The sequence below is a fragment of the Pezoporus wallicus genome, unplaced genomic scaffold (genome assembly GCF_028554395.1).
Source record: "Pezoporus wallicus isolate ANWC-B61680 ecotype Strahan unplaced genomic scaffold, APGP_CSIRO_Pwel_v1 contig_2012, whole genome shotgun sequence".
Lineage (NCBI taxonomy): Eukaryota > Metazoa > Chordata > Aves > Psittaciformes > Psittacidae > Pezoporus > Pezoporus wallicus.
Window position 1 is genome coordinate 1,847,552 of NW_026639840.1, and position 22,195 is coordinate 1,869,746.

General features: G+C 36.4%; 1 protein-coding gene across 43 annotated transcripts in view; it reads right to left on the reverse strand.

Annotated features, from left to right (window-relative positions):
* Positions 1-22,195, reverse strand: part of KCNMA1 (potassium calcium-activated channel subfamily M alpha 1) — a 483,481-nt gene that overhangs the window by 39,393 nt on the left and 421,893 nt on the right. For all 43 annotated transcript variants that reach the window (XM_057416305.1, XM_057416302.1, XM_057416303.1 and 40 more), the window contains 3 exons: positions 15,539-15,662; positions 12,259-12,483; positions 8,901-9,093 (listed from right to left, as the gene is read on the reverse strand). In XM_057416305.1, the coding sequence (XP_057272288.1) occupies positions 8,901-9,093; positions 12,259-12,483; positions 15,539-15,662 (542 nt within the window). The remainder of the gene's footprint in view (positions 1-8,900; positions 9,094-12,258; positions 12,484-15,538; positions 15,663-22,195) is intronic.

The window sequence follows — 22,195 nt, forward strand, 5'->3', positions numbered from 1 at the left end:
TGGGAATTTGAAAGATTCACGACTATAACCTCAACATACCTTTGTATTCAAGGGACCATGAAATACAGACCTTTTATATATTTAATGTCACAAGATTTTATGATTGGTTATTTTAGAAACTAAACTTCAAATTTAAAAAAAAAAAACTTGTATAATTAGATTTGTAGATGTATCTCCTTCTGTAATGAAGAACTTTTAAAAAATATAGAGGCAGAAAACTAAAACACCTTACAGTTTCTTAAAGACTTAAAAACCAAATGGTTTCTTCAGAAATCCTTTTTTTAAAGTTAAACCACAGAGACTGGTGTAGTACATTCCAACACCCATGTTCCCTTCCTTCTTGCTAACTGAAGTCCCATATCATCATTTAAAGCAACCTTGAAAATATTCACTGTTGGCTCACATCTTGTCAGGGAGCAGAATGGTCCTTTATTCTTTAAATGGAAGTTTTGGAACATAAAACACATTCCAATAAAAGTGAACAGAAAATTATGAATTCATTAAACTACTTTGGTATCTTGTGCTATATATAATATTTATATTCCAACTACTGTAAAATATGCTTTAATATCTTTAGGCAACTATAAGGACTTAAATATTTATAAAATGGCTGAAGATAAAGTATAGCTCTCTTGTTCCTACATACAGATGATGTAAGGCATGCAATCAAAGACAATAACACTTTCAACCCATTTGTCATCTTAAAGGAGCCTTTCAACTTCAGATCCCTTGTGTGCAATCTACATAAGAGTTGTTGCCTACACAGGCAACTCCAGAGGAGTTTGCTCCTTAAAAACTACCAAGAGTGCTATACTTCACATAAAACAGGGTTTTCTGAAAATGGAGACAAAACTATAAATTTGCAGGCAAAACAGCTCCAAGTGGGGCTTCAAAATACTGCTGTATTTATCTCTGGGACATCTGGGAACAGGAAGCATTTTGATTTAATATTTCATAACATAGAGGCAATTGCTTCCTTGCCTGGTGTATAATTAATGCTCATAAAAAGAGTGGGGTTTTTTTATTCCTCAGCATCAGAAATGCACAAAATAGTACACCATCATAATAGGGGGTTTGCTTTCAAGATGTTGCACAGCAAATAATAATAAAATAGAGGCACCATGAAATTCTATCAGTCTTGGGATGGTTAAATATATTTATAGTTTAAGTGTGAAATCACGTGCTTGATGTACTGTACTGTCTACCTCCTTGGCCTGGTTTTATCTTTCCATGGCTGTAGCAGAAGGTATTATGAAAGAAGAGGAGAAAGAGACAATTGTGAAAGCTTGAAGGTATTTGGACTAGGACCTTACAGCATTTCTCAAATACAGGGAAATTCTGTTAAAGAAATACATCTCTCTAGCCATGCCCCAACACACTTTTAGTTTATAAGCCACAGAATTGAAAACCTCTTTAATAGTTTCTCTCTCCTCCTAGGAAAGCTTTAAGAGAGACAGGAAACTATTCTCTGTGTGTGTAAATTATGGCAGCTAATGTTATTGACCAGCTGCAAGAAAAATACAAGAAATGGAAATGGTGCTGCATGGGAACTTTTCTGTCAAGGGTTTCTTGTGAAGACTGGAAGGCTAGTAAGGCCCTAATGTAGATGGCTTCTATATCACAGGAAGCTAAGTTAAGTGAACAGCCTCTCTCCCATCAAGCCTCTTTAGTTTAAGCCCAAATCTTACAAAGAAAGACTTGCACATAATCTGACTTTACACAGGTGAATGGTTTTAGTGAAATCAGAGAGATTTATTAACCTGTGTAACACTGAGCACATAAGTTTTGGAACAAGCAAGGCATCCGATTGGAAACTTGCCAGGGCAAAGGCCGTATTTTATTCTTGTATATATCATAGAATCATAGAATCGTTAGGGTTGGAAAGGACCTTATATCAGGACTATGACAAAAAGCTCTTAATCCCATCTAGAGCTACAGTGTGCTACCATAAAATAAATAACAGCTATCAGCTGATCCATCTAGTTCAGCAGAATAAGAAATTATGTGCAAGTTGCAAAAAGCTAATACTGGGTCATTTATCACAATGACCTAATCTTCAAAAATTTGATTTTTTGTGAGCAAATGGTGATGTGTGACACTTGCTGGAAATGTAGGGTACCCTTATCTCATTTTCCAGTTATTAAATTCATTAATCAGGATGGTCAGCCTTTGTTTTAAGAAAATAAGAATGAAATAACTACAACAAACATTTCAGAATTCATTTAGTTAATAGTCAATCAACCAAATATTTTTTAATTAGATTATTAGTTTTGGTCACTTAAAATGGCTGATGCTATCAAAAATACAAGGAGCATTCAAAACCACACAGAATAAACTGTCCTTAATCAGATGTAACCCCTACACTAAACTATCAATAATGACAAACCAATGTCAATGCAAAATAGTTGTCATTTTTGCAAATGGGATTGGTAGAATTTATGTTGTCTAGGAGAAAAAAATTCTAAATATCTATATGATTTAAGAAATTCTGAGCTATCTTTAAGCATAACAAGCATTCTACAGCCTAAATTACACTGTTTTGCTAAGGCACACAGGAATCTCAGTGTTGAAAAGATTAAAGTTAGTGTCATAACTCACTTTAGCACTTAAAAATATCCCAAGTATTTGACTTTTGGCCAGCACCATTCATTTATTTATTTTTAATATTACATCTACATTTAATATTCTACATTTACTTACATGCTTTCCCTATGGAGATTAAGTAACTCCTTAAACTCTGAAATTATTTAGGTGGCTTAAACAGAGTTTGATTTTCTGTATGTGAAAGTGAGGCTCTTTATTTCTACATTTTCAGGTAACATAACAAATTAAACACAGGAAACAGCACTGGAAGTGTCATAGAATATTGAATTCCATAACAGTCTAAAAAGTAACTGCATTTATGATTACCAAACCCTATATTCTGAAATCTTAATTTTAAAACTTCACCTTATGACCATAAAGTAAGAGCAGTAAGATTCAACATTCACCAATAAACCCTTCTTTGGGAATAAAACTATTGTTTTGAACTTATAACAAACATCTCCTACAACACACAGATCTCTGAAAATGACATAAAACCTTTGCTAACCTTAGACAGTATCCTTTCCCTTTGTTTAAGAATTTTCTCTCATTTCCAATCCTGATACTACTATTGCTTTTACTTCTCTTTTGCTAACATTTCAGAAATAAATTGATCGAAAATTATTGATTAGAGGTGAAAAAGAATATATTACCTGCAAAAAAAAAAAAAAGTAATGTACATCTCAAATTCATTTCAGAAATATCTTGCAGCAGACTGTGAGATTAAGTCCATCAAAAATTGTAATAAACAAAGAATTAATTAACAGATTGTGAAGTAAAGCGAGTAAAACTGAGTGGCTAACTGTTCTGGCCTTTCCCTTTCAGTTGAAGTTTAAGCCAGCTCAAACAAAAAATAATGGTGAAGTCACAAGTGATTTTTAAAGGAACTGGATCAAATTAAACTAAACTTGTACAAGGTTATTTTAGCTTCTGTAATCTGTTACACTTTAAAGTCAGTGTGTAAAATTCTGAGTATGTTTAACTGGTTTTATAGGTTATTCCCCAGAAGAATCCTGCCACTGTGTAGGAGATGTATCACCAAGGAGTTCATCCCCTCTTTATTTTTTTCACTTTATTTTTTCTTGTTCGAGGATCTATTATAAGTACTGTAAATGAAGGCCCTAAACACATCTCTTGTGTTGAAATAGAGTTCCAAGGGAAAATTCTCGTAAGTTGAAGTCATTCAGAAAACAGCTACAATTGTTACTATGCTGAAATACATCTACCCTGATCTACTGTGATCTGTCTTGTAATGTCCATGGAGAAAATGTTAACTATAAAGCCTCCCATTTCCATATTTTAAACCTTCTTGGAGCTGTAAAATTGCTTTTCTTTATTGTTTTGTAAGCATTTTTTAATGAAAGGTACTGCTTTTATTATATAGGACTCAAAGTAAGACCTAAATCACTATCCAATAAAAGTATTGAGTTAGACATCTGAAGTTACTACCCAGAGGCTACTCTGGTAGAGTATTTATAAATCTCTAAACAGTTAAGTATAATTATCTTTCTGCTTTTGGGGAAGAACGCAAAATACGATTTTTAGTTAGAACTGAAATTTTTTTTTGTGTTGGGCCCTGTTCATCTGGTGGGTAAAACAACGAGCAAAATTCTCACAGTGTAAGACTGAAAGAAAATACAAGATTCATGAAAAATGAAACAGGAACAGTCACTAAATGCTACTTGAAGAAGAAAGGATGGAAACATCAACAGAATGAAGGAAAGGAGAATTACTGGAGCTCTTCAGGTATAACTGCCATAACTGGTCTTTTCTTTGAAATAATTGATGATAAAATAATCTCACCTTGTATTTGAGGGGACAGAATAAGAATCAGGAAGGATCAAAGGATCAAGGGATAATAAACCAAATCTCCATTACCTAAGAGTGACCTTTTTTTTCCACCACAAACATACCTCTTTACAAACTTTTCTATGAAGACAATCATTCAACAGCTATAAGCAGCACTCCAAGATAAAACCAGGAATTCCTTTGTACAAATAGGACCTCTGACTGAGTCAATGGGTTATTTTTTGAAGAGGCAGGCCAAGCTCCAACTTTAAAGCATTTTGTACCTCAGAAGCTAAGATGTCTTAATGCAAGTAATAGTTTGCTGCAGCTTCAGTGGAATGCACTTTGGCCTTTCTGTCCTTGGAATCTAGGTATCATAAAGGCAACAAAATGCATCGATGAGTTCCAAAACCTCATTTTCAGGACATCAGAGTCTGCACACCAACGTCTAGCAAGTCTAAGGAGTTGCCCAGTCAGCTTTGAAATATTCAATGAAGACAGCCATGAGAATCCTTTCAACATGAAAGCTTTCAAGAACACAGATCTGTTTTGAAAGTTTCATGTTCTTTTTGAGCAGAATTACACATTTTATGGAAAGGAGACCAGGAAATGCTTCCAGAACAGTTAGTAAGCTTTTCCTTCTAAGGAAGGCACCTTGTTTTCATTCACAGATTTGTATAGTTATGCTGTTGTCATGTGTTGCTAGACATAGATTTGACAACATAGACAGTTTACTAGCATCTGCCCTATATACTCCAGGTTCATTTATGGCTCTGGTCCAGAATTTTTTACTTTTTTTCTTTGCCTTGGAACTCTTGAGGGTTTTTTTATTTCTTTGGGAGATCAGGATGCAATTCTGGCAGCATCAGTTAGGGTTCAAGGAGAGCAGACCAGAGTACATACTCTTACAGAAGATCCAGATAATTAATGCTACTGGTCCAAAAGTCTGGGGATATTTTAACACTGTGAGACGTTAGAAAGATTCTGCTCCTGCATGAAAACAGCTGTGTGTGTATTGAGTTCATCTTGAACTAGTAATGAGAAAATCCTTTGTTGATATAAACTAGATTAATTCAGTAGACTTTCAGCAGTTAACTTAATCCATTGGGAATTGGTGGACATACTGTTTTTTTTATCAAGGAGCCTTGCTGTCATATGTCCACCCTCTTGCTTCTTTTACAAGGCCTTTTTTCTCAGTTCCGGGTTCAGTTGCTGGTGCAATGCTATGTCCTTGATTGGAAAAGGCATGTTTGGATGGATACAGAAGGTTCAGTGAAAGAAGACGACTTCAGTGTTAAAGCAGGTGACAAGGGTGAGGCTGTAGTGAAAAGGGAATGAAATCCCAAAATCTTTGGGTTCTTTTTCTGCTACCAACTTAGAACAAAAGTGTTATAGATATGGTCCTGTACTTCAGCACTGGCCAATAACTGTGGCTTATCTGATGGTTAATAAATTTGCATCCTGCTTTCTATGGTGCACTTCTTGTACTAATGTCATATTTTGTCTGATGCTGGAGTGAAATAATTACAGGTAAAATCTGGAAATATACTTGTGCATTCAATAACCTGTGAATTAAATGACTGTATTTTTTTCCTTTTTTTTCAGAGGCATAAACCTAAATGATGTATCACATTTTTATATGATTCCACTGCTTAATGACAATAGAATTATGCTAGCTATTTACTTAGAATAGCAAAGGTAAGATTACACTGTTAATTCACCTTACCAAAAAACTCACAGCTTAGTCCATATGTTTCTCAGGCCGTTCACATATTTTGTTTTGTTTCTTCTCATTTCAACACCCTGTCAAAGGTCAATTGACACTCTTACACACACCCAGATTTTCTAATGTCATTGTTTCCTGTGATCAGTAATAGAAGTCACATAAAAGAACAGCACAGAACAGTCTTTCAAAGGATGGTGGTAGTGAGGAATGTCTGAATTCAAAATCATACATTCACATCTAGAAAAATTCAGACTGGCAATACTTAAGGTTTGTACCAGCTGATGTGTTAAGAATACTGTTATGTCAAATAAGGCAGAAATGTTTAAGCAAAAGTAAAATGACAGCTTGCTCTGTAAATAAAGGTACTTAATTGCCAGTAAAGAGCTGTGAGGTGATTCTAGTATGCTGCTTCTTGACCAGCAAAATTTGAATCACCTGATTTATATAACAGTCATGATAGCTGTGTCCACCATATGCTAAAGCTGCATTTCATAGACAAAAATGTCACAGTGGATATAATTTCCAGTGAAGTTTGTGCTATCTACTGATCTAATTGCTTCTGACAGCCTAACCATTGTATTCAAGGTCTTTCAAGAAAATTTACTGTACTGAAAGCAATGCAACTAATACAGGAGCTGTGCATACTGTAAGCAGAGAATTTATTAGGAAGATAATTATTTTCTGAAGCAACTGGTTTTAGAAGAAAAAGCACTGTCCATATTCAGTGCTCGCAACTAAAATTTGCGGCTGGTTTCCTGCCTCATGTTACACCCTTTTCCCTCAGAAAAGCTAAAGAGTCACCTTTTTTTTTACATGCACACTGATATTTAACTGAAGAAATTTCCAAAATTTCTAAGTATGTGCTAATCTATTGTGCCTCTGCTTCTCTGCATCAGCTACATGGAATATCGCTGAAGATATTTAGACCATGGCCACAGTCTGCACTTCATGACCTACAGGAGCTATGCTGCAGCAGCAACCTGGATATTATAGAATCACAGAATAATTCAGGCTGGAAGGGACATCAGAGGGTCTCTAGTCTGACTTCCTGCTCAAAGCAGGGTCAGCTATGAGGTCAGAGCAGGTTCTTCAGTGCTTTATGCAGTCAGGTCTTGAATACCTCCAAGGATCAAGAATGAAAAAATGACAAGTGTTCAAGTGGTGTACAAGATTCTTACATTGCTCCCAGAAATAAAATACACCAGTTAAGTGTTGGAAATATCACTAACCTCTGCGCAAAGGGAGAACAAGGAAGTTCTTTCAGACTGTTCCTCAAGAACAGGAAGGAAGGGAAGAAGGGGTGAGACAAACAGATTCTATGTCTTGGTTTCAATTACATACGTGATAGGAGACTGAGAGTTATCCACCAATAGCCTGGTAATGAAAGTACACATTTGGTTTTGAGATACAAAATTTCAAATCCAGGTCTAAATCATCAAAACAAGAACCTCCATGCTTGTCTTCTACTTGTGCAATGAATTTCCTAATCATGACTATAAGTTATTATAGGGTGAGCAAACCAGTCTCACACATTTTTAAGGGAAGAACTCTAAAATTTGTATTACTTCCAGGCCACAGAATTGGAACTTCAAACACTCATGAGATTGAAAAAACAGTTCCTTCTTCTTCTTCTCTAAATCTACTTGTTATCCAAGAAACTATCCAACCTGACTTTGAAAATTTGAAACTTTTAGTTTCCTGGTACAATTTAATTCTAGTATTAAATTCCACAATTTTATTGCTAATTCTAAGAAAAAAAAAATTCCATCTTCAAGAAGTTTCCATACTCAAGAAGTTAACATTGCTGCCTCTGATTTTTGGATCATAATTCCTGTTTCCTGATTAGAGTCTAAAGAGGAAAAACTGAATTTAATTTTACTTCTTACAGTCCTTGCGGGGAAACTATCTCTAGATCAGGCTCACAGGGAAACTGCAGAACAAAGCACTATCCTTTCTACACCTACCTTTATAGCAGGGCTTGATCCAGGGGGAATATTTACTGCAGCACCTAATAGGTTTATCAAAGGTAGGACTTTAGCTGCATAAGATGAAAGACCCTTCAGGGATGAGAAGAAGATTGTTTTTACACTGATGGTCTTTGCCAGGGTGCTTATAACTGCTTTGCAGCTGTTTTGCAGAGGCACAGTTGGTGTAAAATGGCCTTTGGCTACCTATGAATCAGTCCCCTACTCTCAGCAAAGACTGAAGGATTTTGTTTAATGTCCTCACATGGGATGAGTACATGTCAAACCATAGGTAGAAATCAGCTTTGAGTTAATTTTAATTGGCTTTTTGAGCAAGACAACATAGGAACTGTAAACAAAACTTAAAATTCTTATTCTTTTTATTTTACTTTTTGGCTTGTACCACTGAGCTTTTTTCCTCTGTGGTTGCAATGTACATAAAGACAGAAGCTTCAGGTATTCTGAAGTGAGTATGAGTTAGCTTTGGCTATATGACAGTAACTGCCCTGGTAAGAAAGCCACAGAGCAGGGCAGGGTGAGAAAGCAATGATTTTTTTTTTTTTTTTTATATATCTATCTATCTATCTATCTTAGGGAAATTTTTAAATGACAAAAAATTCCAGTTTCACATTCATTCATTTTTCCTCTACAAGATGTGCTTTGTGATGTAGCAGAGAAACTACGTGACTGTCCCTTTAAAAGCCATCATACCAATCAGCAGGTTTAACTGTCAAGCAAGCTGATGTAGGGCTCTTTGAATTACTGAGTGAGGGATATTCTTCCTGCCAGGTCCTGTCCCCTGTAGGCACTGCAGAGAAGTATTATAGGGCAGTCCTTACCTTGGGAATTAGCCTGCAAGACCCCAATGCTGTCATCAAACTGCATAGATTTGATGTTGAGTGACGCCAAGATGCATTCCTTGTCCTGCAGCGAAGCATCATCAATATTATTCTGATTGGCTGACAGGATAACGCACATGTCGCAGAGGTTGATGTTGACAGCCCTTAAATCAGCCCGACTTAATGGCGTACCCTTCGGCACAGAGAAAAAAAAAGGGGGGGGGGGGGGCAGGAAAGGAAAAAAAAGAAAAACAAATTAAAGATTGAGAAGGAGCTTTGGGAAATTATTTAACAAGTATCTTTTTTATGCTCTGACATTAAGCTGGTCTAACTATGTGCCAGGGAATAGGAGATGTGTGCTAATCTAAAGGGTAGTTGGTGCTGATGGCAGCATTTTAGGTTCAGTCTCAATACTCAGTCAAGCTATTACTAACAAACAAGAAACAGGAATAATGCCAGCATTCTCCCTCTCATCGGTGACTTGAAATTGTCTTGATTTAAGTTGCAACCTCTGGCTCTCTGAATATAACAAGGGGGGTGTTTTAAATGTCTATTTATCTACTACAAAGCCACAATGGTCTTGGGCAGAATAGCAATTTAAACAAGAAAGCATTATGTGTCCTACACATTTGAAATGCAATCAGGATAAAGCTATTTTTTTTCAACCTGAAGCAATACAGAGAAAAGGTTAATCCTTTTTACTGCATGTTTTTGGTTCTTCTAGAAGGAAAACACACTGATCTTCGAAGTTGTGTGTTTAAACCCTTTGAAACAAAACCAAGACTTTATTTTAATAGGCACAACTCATGCAACAGTCCCTGTTTCCACAGTTCTCAATCAGTGACTGCAATAATTACAATGTTGTGGTAGTCTGTTTCATAGTTCATCGTTAACACAACCGAAACATGACACATGACACTTAACCCATTATGTTTTGTTTAAAGATAACCCTTGCCTTTCACATTTAACATTCCACATCTCTATTTAGAGAATATTAAGTTTATGTCAGAGGGGATGCAGGATCAAGGGAAAAAAGAATACTCTTTTTTTTTTTACGGAAGCTAGATTCTGCTTTGCTGCCCTACATGGTTTGGTATCCAAAGATCCTAATGATGAAGAAGAAACTAAGCTGTCCCCTTGTCACACAGCAACTTTCATAAAACCAAGTCAAGACCCTACTCTTCCATCTCCTGATCACTCATGGTGAACGTCTCCTGAACTCCACTGAGAGTGTTCAATGCAAAAATTAATTTAAAATGCACAAAGTGAAGGCAGAGCTCAGTTCTTTTTCAGTGATTGCCACCTCATTCCAAATACCAGCCTGACTATTCCAGGTTACTTTCAATAATTTTGAGGCATGAAACATTGTGGAAAACAGTATATATCAAACAGATATGACTGAGTTGTAAAGCATTCAAACTCAACTTAGGATATGATTATTACTGCCACCTTAATTCTGCCCTTTGTCTATGTACTGTCAGCATGTGAAGAAAGATTCCTGTGGGGAAAAATAATATGCAACCATGTAATTAATTAAAGACTTACTCCTAATGATTTTATGCAAAAGGACACAATTAAGGCTGCCTGAGGATACTTAAAACTGGCATTTGCCTACTTTTTAAGAATTTAGTCAGCAGCTTAAATGGCACTTTTAATAGACTTTAAATAAAATTTCCACCTTTCTTCAGAACAGATGTTTTTATATTCAGCTGTAACCACATCCCCATCAGATAGCAGCAGCAAGTTTTACCTTGTGAACCAAAGCACAGAAAAGTAGGAAATCAGTGTGTGGCCTCCCTTTAACACATGATTACTACCAGTATGAAACTTTAGTAGACTTTTAAATTAGCATAATTAGATCAGAATAATGCTGATATTTTTAACCCTATAGCACCATTCTGAACCAGATAAGCTGGGGGAAAAAAAAAAAAAAAGCAAAAGCAAGTCTGTGGTCTTCAGGCCTTGGTTACTGTGTAAGATACAATTCCTTTAATTATTCTGTATGTTTAAAGGTGCATCAACTATTTAAGCTGTTTAAGTTGAAATTAGTTCAAAACTATTCTGAATTTGCATGCAAACTCATTGGGGAATGTAAAGGTGGTGTACATTTCCTTAATGCATCTTCAGAATTCAGAATCAAAACTATACAAATACACATTATGTACTTGGCAGCTTGGATTCTATTCTGCTCCACATTTCAACAGCATTATTAATTTAATTCTGATTTCTTAGTCTTTATCCTTCAAATTGACTGGAATTAAAAGGGATTGGCAGGAAGAGGAGGATATTAACTGACCAAATCTGATATTGACACCATTTTTGTGACAGCAGAGAATATTGTGACACCATCTGTTGGATCAGTTTACAGAAAAAAGCCAAGGGCTAACACTAAAACTGCGTTTACAGTAACAAAGACCTACAGCCTGAATTAATCAAAAAGTGAAGGCAGTCTTTCCATTCTATAGCTATTTTCCCACTTAGTCAATTTAGGTTACATCCATCATTGATTTATTTATTTCTAACTGCTGAAATGTAATTATTAAGAACTGGTAAATTTGTATTTTTCTTTCTGATAAAAACTATCTAACTTCACTCTGTAATGTACAGAGCATCCTCTTTTGTACTTATACTGTGTGCTCATTTCCCTCTTGCCTACATTTCTGTAGATCATTTACAGCTGCAACCACCTAAGATCACTGGCTTGGAGGGCTTCATTTATTTGTCCTGGAGCCCATCTACATTTTGGGCACATGACTGAATGATAATGATATATAGAAGAAAAAGGTCCTCTGAATTGTGGTTTTAGTGGCTGTCCCTACTAAAATCAATAGGATCTTTTCACTGATTTTAAAAGGCTCAGCGTTTTGTCATACTTCCATACTCGAGTATGGCAGTACTCTGAACTGGAATGCTATGGCAATATTCCCTATAAAACATGCCGGCCTAAAGAAAGTTTTTACAAACATAGATAAATATTATTTAGATAGAGTAACAATATTTTTTTCCAAAGGTTTTGTGGGTATAAATACATAAATAATGTCATAAACAACTACTGTCACAACATCAGAACTGGCTACATGCAGTGAACTACAGTGAATGTTCAATATATAACACAGCTAATACATTTGATAGCAGCTGAAATTCATCCGATGAGGATGACAAGTAACCAAACACTGTGGCAAATATCTTTTAATAAGGTCTCACAGGGCTCTGTTTTCACAGACACAGTAAAGGGAAAATCTAAGTCCTCAGGCCTATAAGTAGACAAAAGTAAAAAAGCCTAAGATCAAAGTCAACACGAATCTGTCCAGTTGGTGTCCTAAATAAGAAAATATCAATAATATGGCTTTGGACTTACAGGCAAGATTGAAACCTTGGGGAAGTTATGCAGTGTTTCCCATTCCCTTCTCAGGTATTCAAGTGAACCCACAAACACAATATGCTTGAGTTCATGGTAGTGAAAGTTGCTGGCTCGTAATGGCATCACTAAATTTCTTAATCCAATCAAAGCGGACTTAACATCCCCAAATATGCAAACGACTACATGCCCACTTAAAACTGTCATCGCTGCTTCACTTCGAGTCTAAAAAAACAAAAACAAAAACAAAAAGACAAGGGAAAAAATGAAACAAAGGGAAGCTTAAATCATATATTGAGTTTTAAAACAGAAAAAACCCACAGCTGTCAATATCATTCATGCACAAAGAAGTGGTTTAATAATAGCTGTTCATTTTGTCCTTATTTATCCTTCATTAAATGTTCTCAGCAGAAGAAAATTTTGTTCTTGTTTGCAAATCCTTCATTGTTCAAGAAGATGTTGTACTGCACCAAATTCTGGTCCTATATATGTTTCTACATATGTGGATTAAGACTCTCATTGCAATTGAAGTACTCTGGATTTAGCCAGGAACAGAATTTGACCTACTATGCATTTAGCCACTAGAAGGATTACAGAAAAGAGATGCAAAACCATGCCTTAGCTGATGAATCCCTGGGGGTTTTTCTTTCAGGACCAAGTTGACAAGCAAAATGTGAGTGCCTAAAGATCTTTGTAGGGATTTGTGGTATTACACATATCTTGTGAATGGAGGACCATATTCTCTTAGTCAAAGTTCTTATTTTAGAACAAGCTGTGACTACCCTGAGAAGCAGTCAAAGAATGCTCAACAGTGCTCTGCTTTACCATGGAAGTCCTCCATACTGAACTTCTCTCAGTAAGAAAAAGCTAGTGTGAAAGATTGTGATTAATACTAACTTTTCAGGTCTACTGGACTTCCTGAGTTACTGAATAGACAGAAGGAAAAAAAAATCTCATGGAGAATATTTGAATGATGTTCAGAATTATCTTCTTGTCTCAGTGACAAGAATAAATTTTTGCACTAATTTCATCAGTGGTAATGTCAGTTGAGCAGGCAAACTCAAACACCAGGATGTTGAAATAAAGTTATTCGGAAAAAATTACCTTCATTTCTGGAGTCAGTCTTATCATTTTTGCACTCCACCAAGTAGCTGCAGATCCACTGACAATAAATTGCCAAGAAGTTGTACACTCAGTACCATTACACAGAAGCCTTGCCAATGAAAAAGAACTAAACCAATGGTGAACTGCAAAATTTTTCCCTCACTTGTCCTTTTTCTAAATTATGGAAGCATGACGACGTGCAATAAAGATTGGAATATTCAGCAGAGGTGTTCACTATGTAAGAAGAATGGGAACTGATTAGAAGTTTTCTCATCAGTTAAAAAATACATCAGCTTTCTATTTCCCTGGGGCAATTGCACTGATTTATTCCAAGTCTACCAAGAAAGTGGTCTTGGCCCTTTAAAGAGCAGAAGACCTGAGTGAATGCTCAAGTGAAGCATGTAAGTTGTCCCATGCCTCTGCCTACTGGTCTGGTATACTCACACTTTACAAGACAGACACCAAGTCTTGAAAGAAATTATGTAAAAAAAATGTCACTCTGTAGTCATTGATCTTTATGTAGCCACATAGAGTTGATGGTGTGTCAAAACAACTTACTACCTGACACTGCTGGAATCACAAAGGGCCAAAATAGACCTTCAGCAGAAAAAGGAATTATTTTCAGATTGAAGCATTATCGATTATCAATTAGAAGACAAGCTGGGAAATACCATAGTCTTCAAATTATGTAATAAATTGTGTGGTCTGTAAGGACAGCATTAAATTTGCATGGATATGAATGTAGACATAAATTGTGAACTGTGAATTTGAAAAGGTGTATAGAAGCATTTTGCTTGGGAGTGTCTTTATTGGTAATGATGCATGAAGCAGAAAGAACTTGGCCAGACTTATAGATTCATGGGCTAGGGAAAAAACTGACATAGCATCACCGAGAGGTGATACATGAGGCACTCCACAACACCATTTTTTGAGAAACACTTTTCAAAGTGGGACAACACATAAAGTTTGTTGACTAAAATGTGCTTAGAGCATGAAGGCAGATATCAATCTCTGTCTATTGCAAAGTACTGTGTAACAGGGCTGCCTCTCCTTGCCTCTTGATTACACAGAATCATAGAACGGTTTGGGTTGGAAATTACCTTAAGATCATCTAGTTCCAACCCCCCTGCCCTCTCACTAGACCAGGTTGCTCAAGGCCCTGCTCAACCTGGCCTTGAACACTGCCAGGGATGAAGCATTCACAAATACATATAAATGCATACTATTTAAAGCTGTTCAGTCAAACTATGTGTCACAGCTCAGTCTCTAGAATTTCAAATTTACTTGCTTGACTGTTTAAACAACAATACTGCAATTGCAGGCAATGTCACGGTTATTACAGAAACTCCTGAGGAGAAGTGGAGACAAGCTTTTAACCTGTGATTGCTAGAATAAACTGGGGCTGTCACCATCGGCGGCTACACCATGCCACAGTGCAGGAAAATCTAAGACAGCAGGCTTTATGAACTGTGACAAAGTGAAGACCCACCAGGGAGTTCATTTCAAATATCATCAGTTTTCTGTATGAGATCTGGAGTTAGTTAGTTGCTACTCTTAGGTATGAGTACATGAACACAAGTGGCACAAACTTTAAGCAAGTAAAATAGACTGTGATAGGCCTTCTAACTATTTGTAATGACTTGAGTCAGTTTGATGGTTTCCCTAGTTAAACAAATGAAACAAACATAGACCAGGCTTGCCGTGCCATGCTAGAAAGGCAGAGCAGTAGCACTACTTACTCTAGCCTATTTGGGCACCTTGAAATGCTGGAAATTGAGTTTCTAAGAGAGTGAAGTTCATATCAACATATAAGAGACAATGCAAAGCAACACTTGCCTATATTAGAGTCATTATTGCTTTGTGTAAGGAGATACATGGGGTATGCAAACATTTCAGTATTTCCAATCTTAATCTTCTAAAGATTTAAATATACAAATTTCAGTTTATGAGAAAGAAATTCTCTATTTTGGACCAATTTTTATTGTTGCTTTTGGCATACAGATTTATATAATGATAATTCTTTAACCAAAATGCTAGCTTTGGTTTTACCATGCTTTGCTTCTGATTTCAATATGCTGGATTTAATGATAGTAGAGATTAATTTATTAATCCATTAGACAACAGTTCCGTGGTTCAAACAACCTCTTTTCAAACACAGCTTATCATCAGTACCTACCAAAATGACCTTTTCAATGTCCTTGGCTGGACACCAATGAAACATCCCTGTAGAGTCATATTTTTTCACATTGGCATCCATGTTGTCAATCTGCTCATTGCCAGGAATTAACAAGGGGTCATGCCTGGGGAAAAACAAGTTGAGGACAACATAAGTGGAAAATATTATGAATTATAGATGGAAAGATATCCCAAGAGCTGTGTACAAAAAGGGGTAAAAGTAAAAAAAATGAAATGTATTTACACTTGAATATGCTTTCAAAGAGGGTACTTTTAAACAAAAGATGAAAATAAAATAGAAGTTAATTTTTACATTTTGGGTGCAGTTTAGAGGATTTTCTATACTCTTCCTATAGCAAAAAACATTTAATTTTAAGCAGGACTTTCTGACACCATCACAGCCACGAAAGACTTTTTTTCTTACCACTCCCACCCCTCCGAAATATGTATCAGAGTTGCCATAGGCATCTGCAATGAAGTAGAAGGGATAGGAACAGAGCCCCATGCTGACTGACTGGCATAAGTATGGAAAGCCAATTACTTGCTTTTACCACATACAACTTCTGACATGATGCTCTTCGCAGTAAAAGCTTTAACAGGCTGCACTTTAAATATTTTAGCAATTTGCCCAATCATATTTTGCTTTCCCAAACTGAAGCCCTTTAAAGATTCAACAGTATGTCATTTTAGAGCAGACTGACTAACAAATGCCCACATCTGGAATACATGATTTTAATACTAAACAACAATGTCTGTTTTCTCTGACAACTCTACCTGTGATAACCTTCGAAGTGTTTTTTGCAGCAAGATTTTACAGGACAAAGCTTCTCAATGGAGAAGCAAATAAAAGACTTTTTTATAAACTTGCTCTCCAGCTATATAATTACATCTAAGCACAGACACATATATACAGTTCTTTAATTTATATGCTAAAATGTAGCATCAAGCTAAGTCCTAAGTGACGCCAACACTCTCGGGTGTTACTGAGGACCCATCAGTGACTGCATTGTACAATACCACTAGAAGAAGGACAGTATTTAAAAAGCACAGGATAAACTGACACTAAAATCTTAAAATTCAAGATGGGAAAAGAGCTTTCATTTCAAAGACGAAAATATTTGCAGTGTAGGAATATACTAAGTACTCTGAAACAGGTATCCAAATTTTAAAGCAGTTTGCCTTTTAAAGCCAAAGAAAGGCATAATCTCTAATTCCATCAAGGTGATTAATCTGTGTAATTTTATAGCCACTGACTGTATATCCATTGAAATCAGTTGAAAATTCTCATTCATTTCACTCAGTGTCAACTCCACAGAAAGTGGCTTAAAAGAAGTTGAGAAACTACTACTAATACAATGTTCCATTTAAACCAAAATCTTTTTATGCTTTAGGAAAAAGCACTACACTACATGGCAAATGCATGTTCAGTAAGATACAGTTCAGTGCATTTCACTATCAACCCATTGGCCACAGAAAAGCCTCAAGGGGACAATCCCAGGTTTAATAATGAAAGTCCATGCATTTTTACTTTCCAGAAAAATATCTAGATTCTGCATTCTCTTATTCTATTCATCGGTAAGCTGCAGCCATGGTACTTTTGGCTGAGAGATAACTGTGATGTTCATAGGGCATTTCTTGATGCTTATAGTTGCATGCGATACAGTAAGATCTGCAACCATGGATACAATTCCATTTGAAGGTTGTACTAATAACATTCAGACAACATTTAGTGGTGCTCTGTCCTAGCTATTTTTCCTGATGCAATATGTTGGCCATGAGTTTCAAAATCAGAAAGTTTGCCAAAAGGTCAGGAAACTTCAGGAGCTTCCACCGAAAAATGTTTTTCTTTCTGGTGTTTTTGTAGTTTTGTGTTTTTTTTCCTAAAGCTTTCACAAGACATTTCTCCACAAGTGTTTTTAGCAGAGCACTGAAAAAAAAAAGCAAAGTTCAGTGATCAGATCACCTTTCTTTTCTTCTGTGAGATTTAAAACTACATAGATCATCTGAAGCTTTCACATAAATGAGTATTTACCAATAGTCTAATCCCAGTCACAGAATTGATACAATTTGAATGGAGTCTTATAACAAAGGTGATAACAGATATCTGTTATCAAATTCTGGTCAAGTGCCTTGAGATCTCAGGCAACTTTTAGTGTGTGAGTGCTTGAAGTCTAGTGTAGATCTCTTTTGGTTAAGGGCCTTGCATCCTAAAAGGGAATATTCAAAACAGCTTGTGCCAAAGGTTTATTAGAAATTTACCTCAATGTTATATTTTCCAGTTATTTTAGGTTTAAATGGAAGTGTGCTATAGAAGGAATGAAGAATGTGAATCATCAGATATAACTCCCTATTGAAATTTTATGTAAAAAATTAATTTTTTTTTTTTTTTAATCAATGCATGCACTGATTTGCAATATAATAACCTGGATCCTCTGCTTCACTCTTGGAATACAGGAAGTCTCAGCCTTAAAAGAAGCAAACAGGATGGGTCACATAGCAAGTAAGCAAGCTAATAGACAATACTGCAGCACTTTTATTCTAGGAGAATGGATTATTGCCAGAGAAAGAAACCGTGATGAGATTAGCCATGCTTTCTGTTTCAGTCTGGGTTTTTTTTTACATATGTTTTTGTTTACATATGTGTTTACATAGCATCTGTTTTTGTTTACATAGGTGTTTTTAAATTTAAATCTTCTGGGATAAGCTACTATTTTAGCCTCTTTTTAATCTGTGATTTTTCATTCTCAGTAAAGCAATCCCTGAAGATGTCTATGGAGATTGAAAACTCTTTACCACTAAGGTCCAACTTTGCCCTCAAACGTTAGAAGAAATACTGGCTTACATACTTAACTGGATTCATCTTTGGAGTTTTTAGGGTTTCTTTTTAAACATGGTTATTTTATGAAGTAATACAGTAATAAAACAGCATGACCAGTTTGGACGCATATACTCTCATTAATCTGATGATCTAACCTGTTTTGCAAATACTAACAATTAATTAAGACAGACACACAGAGGCCAAGGCTGTCAAATCTGCCTAAGGGGTTTGGACACCCTCTTCCCATTAAAATTTATATTGCACAAAGCATTACAGTTGTTGCCCTTAGAGCCAAATCGCTGACTGATTCTTTCTAGAGCCTCTCTGCCCCCTCCCCCTTCAAGATGGCCCTGTCAAGCCATGCTTGAGTCACATTGGCAGTTTACTGTGGAAATGCTTGTATTAGAGCTGCAGCTATTATATTCTCCAGGGCTGTAAAGTCATATGTTTGAAAAATTCAAATTATAGGAAGAAAATCACCTGCTATCAATTAAAATGCATAGTGGGTGTTTAGGTTTTTGTTTGTTTGTTTGTTTTTTTAAATTGAGATATTGGCTTTTATGGCTTGCAATCACCAAAGCATTTGGTTATTCCAGTTAGGGAAAGACATGCATGTATAGCATGCATGGGAGAAAAGGAGTAAAAGTTAAATTTCCCTTATCCATAACCCCAGTTTAAAAATAGCTTCTCTGGTTCTTATGGCACATATTACATACGCATGACTTGAAATGAAGAGCAAAATACGATCTTTTCTAGGTTTTGAAGAGCATATAATGCCACTTATGAGCAATTAAACTTGAAAATGATGCTAAATGCCATGCTACAGCTACAACCCCAAAAAGCCTGCCTGGAAGACAACAGCCTAAAGCAAAACCAGAAATCTCACTTCCAGCAAATCTATTGCTAGTATGTCAACATTACATTTTAAAGAGCACTGCTTTCCTAGCACACATTTATAACTACTGCAAACTTACTTGGACTTTCTGAGTCTGGAACTTCCAAGTAGTGATTGGAGATGGACAGAACTGAAAAGACCATTCAGGCCAAATGCCTGCCTCATAAATTACTATTGTTTAGCATACCCTTGTATGCTGTCCCCTTGTCTTCATCTTCTTTATCATTCATATGCAATTGAGTGTGTCTTCATTATACCCTCACTCATGTGCAGTGGAATTATTCCATATGCTGAGCACCGGGAATAAAAACACTACATGACCAGTAGGGACCCTGGTGTTCTTTGAAAATGAACTGTAATCTGTTAGTCTTTGCACATCAGTAAAGCAATATCTTAGCTACATTTTAGTCTGCCCTTCAATAAAATTCTCCTTATATAAAATCAATGGCAAAACACTCCTGGGAACAACACAACTCTTCTTTAAGCTGTGGTCATTAAAGTCTGCCCTTATGCCTTTCTCAGATAAGTATAATATATCTGGATTTGGCCCCAGAAAAACATGTTTAGGAGTCTCCTGCTCAAGATTCAATGTCTTTAAACTCATGTTGTGTACAGTACAGGAATTTTGAGTTTTCCTACCTGACTTTGGGTGTGGATGTGTGTTTGCAAGTGTATGCACACACTTGATTTTAGGAGTAAGGCGTGGGTTTGCTGAAGGTAAGTTACGAATTGAAGACACACTAGAGAATGTCTTATGCCTTTGAAGTTTCTCCTACAACTACCCTAACAAATTGTGGCAATTAACATGCTGTTAGAGTTAGATGTATGCAGCCAGTGCAGGTGCTAATAATTGAAAAAGCATTTAGAGCTTTTACACCCTGGCTGAATATTTCATGATGTGCTGCATGTTTCACTATTTACTCAGTGGGCCTCTGTCACTTCAATCTTCTCTGACTGCTTTGACTGGTGCTATAAAGCTCAACCGAGATAGAGTGACGGCTTGTCACAGGCAAACTCCACTGACTCCAGCAGGGGACTAGCTGTGAAGGTTGTCACGACATTCTGATGGAATTCAGCAAATGTTTTGTGACTAATACACCCAACATTTGTCGGCTACCATTAGCCATTCCCTGTGACCCTCTGCAGTCTGTCTGGATGGCATTAAGTTGTAATGAGAATTTGTTGCCTATGTGTGTTACACTAATGACACTCTTACTGATCTTTCCTTTCACAGGTTAATCAGCAGTGAAATGTATAAGGATTCAGTGCCCAGATGCACCGAGCTTTAGAGAAGAAAATGCAGTATGACAAGAGAAAGAAAACCTGCAGTTTACTGTTATATGCTTTCATGTCATATTCAGAGGCTATCCTAATATTATCTATAATCTCACACTGTCTGACTTTTTCTCTAAATCTACAAAGAATACACCTAACACAGTGTTTGGTACCTAGTGCCCTGTGCTAGGTTATGGGCTGAATCACGCTGCTAAGAATAATAACAGCTATCCTTCCTTCCCTCTTTGTCTGCACAGATGTCGCTGGTGGTTTTTTCTATCCTCAGAAGCCTTAGTGAAGGGTTCACATTAATTTCTCCAGACTACTAAGGACATTGATCTAGAGATGTTTACTGTAAGAATCTTGCTTGTGAAAGTATCTTGATACTTCAGGACATGCTCAGAATATGGTTCTGAAGTAAGACTACTCTCACATAGAAAAACAACAAAATAATTAACTTTGAGACTTTTATATGAGCAATTTAATGAGAGGGAGACAAGGCACACAGCCAGAGTGTCTTCTGGTTTTAATATTTCCCGTTGATATCTACTCAAGCTGCAGAACTATCAGTCTTTGAGGGGCAAGAGAATGTACCTGAAAAAATATTTTTTCATTTGTAAAAAATAAAACCACAGTTAAGTGGCATCATAAAATATAGGAGGCTTTTTTGCCTCTTGATGAAGTGCCTCTAGATGAAGTGTGTAGCTTTTATACCTTATGATAAAAGCTACCACTTCTGCAAGTCAAGTTTAAATGTGGTTTAAAACTAAAGTGTTCTTTCTTTCTAAGTGGATCTTCTGTTGCCCTGAACTTTATAAAAATGCCTGTTGATTTCTACTGCTGGAAAATTCTTTTCTTTTCTGATGCTGTTCTCTCATCTCACAAACACTTCTGCAAGATTTCACAGTACTCTAAGAAAAACTAATACTGTCCTCATTCCCATGGGTTAAAACACAACCTCCAATCGTAGCAACAGTCAGAGGGCTATACTATCCCCTATCATTCAAACCATTTCATTCTATAACCTTGTTAAAAACAGGTCTAAGATAACATAGCAACTACTGAGTTACTCCTGTTGCTCATGTTGGCTTCAATGAACTTGTAAAATAGAATCGGGAAGTTAAAAGTGCTACTGAATACCTGCTGTGCTGCAGCTTAGTTATCATTGCATATTAGCACTGCATAAAGTTAGTCTTGTAAATCCTCAACAAAGGATGCAAATTGCAGAGTACATCAGAAATCTCCAAGGCTGAGGGACATAATTATAAACCATTATTACGGTTAATCAGTTAGCTTTCACCTCTTCAAATCTTACTTTCATGCCTGGTTTGGAGAGTCATAGAAAATCATCAGATTGAACTTATTTTACGAGATTTTGCTTGAGAAATGTCCCCCTCTAGATCTTCTGTCTTTTGGTTTCCATGAGAAATCTCCGCTTCAGCTCATGGAAGGGCTGCACTACAGTGGCAGGGGAAATACAAATTCACCCTGAGTGGCACTAGCAGAAATGTGTATATACATTTAAATGCAAGTAGCTGGGTGGGCAGAGGAGATAATGTCTGCAGCCATTGTTCATATACTTAAACTATTATATCCAACTTGAAGAAAAAGGACAGGAGGCTTCCCCTCAACTTCAGATAAATATCACCAGGTTTCTGGAATCATATGCC